Raw genomic sequence first — 6,000 nt, 5'->3', positions numbered from 1 at the left:
GAAAAGCACAGGTGTATTTAATGATACTAATAATGACTGCATCCCATTTAGATGAGTCCCTTCCAGGTGTCCACGTTTTGTGCATGGTCACTCACTACTTACTTAATTGAAATACAGTGTAAGTCACACCTGTGCTCTTTCATGCTTTGACAAGTCAAAATGTAGGCTGTGGAAAAAGACAGATCATTCTAAGACATAGCTCCATTTGATGAGACATGGTTCCACTGTGCCCTGGTCTATATGGTGGCTAATGTAGTTTGACTGAATGGATATTGAGATTGATATTTAAGTATTTAAAACGTTTTAAATCAAGCAGGTTTTTTCCCCCCTCATATTACTGGAGACCTTATTTCCCACTTAAAGAACTGTTACCCCATAGTATTAAGAGGGAAATACAGTATGTGCACAGCAATTCCTGGTAACACAAATATATTTCTATTGAGATAATATTGCCTCCGATAATATTAAAGGATGTGCCTATTTGGAATTGTTTTGCAGAAAAAATTGTGTATTCTCTGTGTGTGTGTGTCTGTGTGTGTGTGCACTTGTGTTTGGGGGGGGGGGGGGGCAGGAGGCAGACTGGATAGAGTCTTTGATCCTCCACATAACAAAGGCACCTACAAAGGCTTCCATACAGCCTGTCGCATTGTTCTGCTGAGGAGACTATAGCTCATAAAACCATTACCATTATCCCCACACAATACCTTTTCCAGCACCTACTTAAGACCTCAAATCACGACTGTATATAGCTATACTGCTTGCCAGTTTGAATTTTGTCACCCTGTGATCCCATGAACTTCTAAGTATACAGCCATGCCCAGATTATCTTGCTTGTGGCCCCGGGGCAGGCATTTCCTATATGGGCCCCACCTCACTGTCATGGTCACTGATCTGCTCTGCACACAGTGCAATTGGCCACCCCTCTAAAACCCGATTAACCTAAAAGCTAATTAAAGTATGCCAGTATGTCAACATGTACATGTACATGTTGACATATAATATAATATAATTTTATAGGTTATATTTAAAATTCAGTCACACATATAAATATATATTTTATACAGTCAGCTTTTCGGGGGCTGAGTGTGGATTCTGCATATTAACTTAAAATCAACAACCCAAACGGATCATATTATATCTCCCAAAGTGTGTTTGTGATCACTTGTCACCACGGTATATAACGGAAGTGGCTTCACTGTAGCACCAGTGTGTACCTTGCCTGGCTGATCCCGCCCCCAGCTGGGGAGAGAGCTGGTTCACGGGCTAACGGAGCCCATCGCAGTTGAGCAGCCCACCCCTCTCTGCAGTATGCATGTTCGCCAGGGAATCCGCGAAGCGCTCACGTCCCAGCAGTATACTTCACCGGCTAGAGACCATCCACTCAAGAGTCGAGGATAATAAAATTGGATGTGGCAGGCGGACCGGAGGCGGAAAGCCCGGAGTGACCGCAGGAATACAGTATTACTACAGGAATACAGGCTGCCTCTCTCCTCTGACCGTGGACAATCATGCATGTGCTCTTCTGGGGCTTGGGGTTCCTACTATTCCCTGATTTCTTGAATGTAGTCGCATCTACGGGGAGCTTGCTTTTGAATTCCAGCACAGGTAAAGTATGCTGACAGTCCCCGCACTTTTCACTTATGGAGTAATTTTGTAACTCTGAAGCCAGAGAATGAATGAGTTTTGAATTCAGCCAAGCACATGACTTGCAGCGTTTAGATGCCTGACTACCATTTCCTTGCAATGTTGTAAAATATTAGGTTTTCCAAGAAAGAGGACACTAATATCTAAATCACAATCTAATCTGAACACATCTGGACTCTTTTATTAACACTAATACAGTCGGACTGCTACTTAATCCCTAATTGTACTGTTATTCTTCTGCCTTTATTCCGCAGTAAAAGAGGAGATCGGCGTTTATGAGATTGTAACACCGGTGCGCGTGAATGAAGCCGGTGACAAGTTTCCAACCAGTGTGCACTTCAAGAGGAAAAGACGAAGTTTGGACGAGGGCACCGGCAACACCACGGATCACTGGGCCTCCCCAAATATCCACTACAGGATATCTGCTTTCGGACAGAACTATCACCTCAACCTCACTCTGGATTCGGGATTTATCGCACCTCTCTACACTGTGACAATACTTGGAGTACCCCGAGGAGATAACGTAACGGATTTTGCAACAGATGGGGAGGAAGAGGAGGAGGAGGAGGAGGACACGGAGTTAAGGCACTGCTTCTATAAAGGACATGTAAATGCACACGCAGAACATGCCGCAGTCATCAGTTTGTGCTCCGGACTGGTGAGTTTTTACGCACTGTTGGCCCTCGCCGTGCATGTGATGACTTTTACGACCGGCTGTTTTACTTTTCCCACCATGGGTGTTTAGGGGCCATTATTGCTTATACAAGACCTGAAAAGCTGCCTCACCATCGCCTTAGAAAAAAACATCCATTTCAAACTTTGCGCGCATCCTGCTTTTGGTACAATCGTGCATATAACCAGTCATACGTTATTGTTTGCATTTAAAAAAGAGTGGGCAATTGCGCACACCCTTGTAGAGAATATTAAATTGTATAAATATTTTTGAACACACTTTAGTGAAGCTGTAGCTGATTTTTGAAGACAAATAACTGAAAAAATAACTTTGAAACTTAATGACTTTGTCGTAGGGCGCTTTAACAAACTACGGAGCTCTCAAAATAGCGAACAACTGCGTTGACTTGCGAGGATCCCAAGTCTATTGGCTGCAGTCAAGTTTACTGGATACTATACATCTTACTCCCATGTCTCTCTCTGGTCTCCCGGTAGTCAGTGACGTCTTTACGCACGCTCGTACAGCAGGAGTAGAGTGGCACTGACGTCATCACGAATCGGTCCAACTCCCAGGCTTGCTGAAGCATGAGTTTTGGCGTGGAGGAAAGTGCACTCAGAGTTTATACATAGAAACCCCAGTGAAGTGACAGATATGAGTAAGTGAGGTCAGTTTCTTCCCAAATGACAAATCAAATCTAAAATGCTTTGAATGCTCGGCTCTGCACAGAGCTTTAGGGAGTTGAGTTGACATTTATGGAGCATATCTTATTATTTATTCAGGACCTCTGAGGGCACATTTATAAATCAGGCAATTCTTCCTTTCATCGCATTCTATTTCTGTACATCCTACAATAATGTGACACTGTTTTGTTTTGCAGGGAAACTTGCAGTGAGATTTTCTTTTGCCTCGCCAACTGCAGGTCAAACAAAGTGCAGGTCCCCAGCACAGTAATGGGAATAATGTCTCGTTGAAGAAAATGCAAGCAGGATGTATTGCTTCATGTCACATGTTGAAGAACAGCACTACCCTTCTGCACAGTTTTGCACATGCAGCAAAATTTAATGTTTTTCATATTTGTCATACTTTACTATAAGGGATGATAAGGGTAACTAGTGCCAAACACAATTGGACCACCACCACCACCACCACCACCACCACCCCTCCCCCCAACTGCCATGATGGCTCTCCACAGCAAATGAGCAGCAAGTCAAATGTGCTTGGCTTGGCATATACCTTATCTGAGACATCATAGACCTCCAAGAAACCCAGGCACGCTAAACATGCTATGCTAAATACATGTAACAAGGCTTTTAGTACACATGCCAAGAACCTACAGATAGACATCACAGGTTTCACCATTATCCTTTTCCTCCTGTTCTGGGACCATTCTTACATGCATGCAAATTCACCTATTTCATCTATTTACAAAAGCTCTTGTTTCTCGGTGTTGCTTATTTTCTCCGATTTTGTGAATTAGCTGCATTCCACTGTTATTTGCTGTAAGTTTTTAGAGGTAAAGCTGGCATTGTTTACGGGTGGTGTGACATTTCACTGAGTTCATTGCAAGAAGATCTTTAAGCTATATTGCTTGATTTCTGTCATCTTGATTCCTAAAAGAAATGTGTATTTACAGAAAATGAATAGCTGGAGACTTACTGTAACTGCCATGCATTTCTTTCTGCTGCCCAGCTCGGCACTTTCAGGTCTCTAGAAGGGGAGTATTTTGTGGAGCCCCTACACAGCTATCAAGGAGAACACTATGAAGAGGAACACACAAAACCTCATATCGTATACAGGAAGAGTGCACCCAAGAAACAGACATCTGGGGAGACCTCAGAGACCTCAGCTTGTGACATTTCAGGTACGGCGTTTTACATGATGTATATGTATGAATGCAGTTTAGACCAACAATATACACACATACTCTGGATGGACAACACAAACACACACAGGTGCAACCTTAATGTCTCTGCACATATGCTTGCAAACACCAACACACACCAGCACAGCTCAGTACCTACAACCAGTGCTCATCCATTGGTGCTCTCACTAATCAACTGATCTGAATCTGTTCCAGTCCACCCTTACCCAGTCTCCTCTTTGGAGCTAAACAGTTGCTTCTGAGTAGGGGCTATATATGTTTTTTTTTTTTTAAAAACAGTGTGCACTTGGTGAGTTCATGTGCACGTTAACTGTTTGAGTATTTTCACGCAACACACGCGGATTACAAGTAGAGAATTTGCCATATGTCTGTCTGTGTGTGCATGTGACCTTTAAATTGGTTCCCACAGACGTAATCAGATGCAGTCATTGCATCACCCTTAAAGTCTCTGCTATCAGTTGTAACAGGGACCGATTATGCAATAGTAACTGATCTTATTGAGCTATTACAATAACTGTACCATGGTACTAAAGAATCATATGTACTGTAGTGTATCTGGTTAACACAAACAAAACTTTTAGGTGAGTCTTTATTGAGGTAGATTTTAAACGACAGGAGACAAAACATTTTTTTTAAAAACATATGAGTGTCATAATAAATATTTTAAAACAATCCTGAAAAGGAAAGTTATTCTTGAAGAAGCATGATAATATTTTTGTGCAATTTATAAATAATATAATGATAAAATGTAATTTGGACATTTTCTGAGGAATAGCCTATAATCAGAAGTGCAACATCGGAAATTGAAGTGGGAGTATTGTGCGAAATTATCTTGGCTTAGATACCATATCATAACCTGAACAGTACAGTGCCTGCAGCTGCAGCACAGAAGTGAGGAAGCTGTCCAACTCTCACACAGGAAAAAAATCATTTGGAAGTTCACCCTTGTATCATCCCATCTCAGCTTACTGACTGAACTTCCTGTTGACTCTTGTACTTCCTCTGCTCCTTTGATAAGAAAGTTGGGTAGACCCACTGCCATGAGGATGCAGTGTAAATTGTATAATAGCAAAGTGATGCCAACTTGAAGCAGTCAAATAATCAAAACTAAGAAAATAAATGTGCACATATTTCCTCTTTGTCTGCTGGAGATCTTTCTGCAGATGTTTGGTTTCAGCGGGTATGTAAATGTGTGTGTATGTGACTCGGTCATACAGTACATGTGGCTGTGTGTGTGTGTGTTATCATAGCCTGAAGGAACATGGATTTGACTGAAAGGCCTTTTTGGCCAAGAATGTTTTAACCTTCCACAAAGTTCATTGCTACTTTGTAAGGTTTTAATTTGAGCAAATACCATACACTTAAAGTGGTTTTATCAGTATGCAGTATCCCAACTCACTGTTACAGTCAGTGTTGCATTGCTAGTAGTCCAGACAGTGATCTGCTTCAAAAGAAAAAAAAAGCTGGCATTCAGCAGTTGTGTTGTCACGTCATGATTAAAATCAGACGAAAATCTCCTCAGTGTTGAAGTTCTGCTGCCCAGTTGTTGAACCGTCCTCATTTGGTGTGTGCACAGCAATTTTTGTACCATTTCTTTTATGGCCGGGTGCCAGGTTTACCTAGCATGAACTCCCTGCCCTCTTGTATTCCCTCCTCGGAAAGTGGAAGGAGAGAAAAAAGGCACTCCAAGCAGTGATCATTTGTCAGTGTACTCTTTGACAATAAACAAAAGAAAGACAGAGGCAGCAACATATTTCAACACTTTTAGACAGCCAACTCACTTCACACAACTCCATCTTTA

The 6,000-nt window shown here is 42.0% G+C and overlaps 1 protein-coding gene across 1 annotated transcript in view; it reads left to right on the top strand.

Moving 5' to 3' along the window:
* The first annotated feature begins 1,384 nt into the window (after positions 1 to 1,384).
* Positions 1,385 to 6,000, top strand: part of adamts9 (ADAM metallopeptidase with thrombospondin type 1 motif, 9) — a 42,876-nt gene continuing 38,260 nt past the window's right edge. Inside the window, exons 1-3 of the mRNA XM_069145997.1 lie at positions 1,385 to 1,605; positions 1,899 to 2,302; positions 4,007 to 4,178. Of these exons, the coding sequence (XP_069002098.1) occupies positions 1,509 to 1,605; positions 1,899 to 2,302; positions 4,007 to 4,178 (673 nt within the window). The 5' untranslated portion in view covers positions 1,385 to 1,508. The remainder of the gene's footprint in view (positions 1,606 to 1,898; positions 2,303 to 4,006; positions 4,179 to 6,000) is intronic.

The sequence above is a fragment of the Embiotoca jacksoni genome, unplaced genomic scaffold (assembly GCF_022577435.1).
Source record: "Embiotoca jacksoni isolate LCO1_2020_lvr unplaced genomic scaffold, fEmbJac1.0.p SCAF_1, whole genome shotgun sequence".
NCBI classification, from domain to species: Eukaryota; Metazoa; Chordata; class Actinopteri; family Embiotocidae; genus Embiotoca; species Embiotoca jacksoni.
This window is presented reverse-complemented; position numbering and strand designations above follow the sequence as displayed.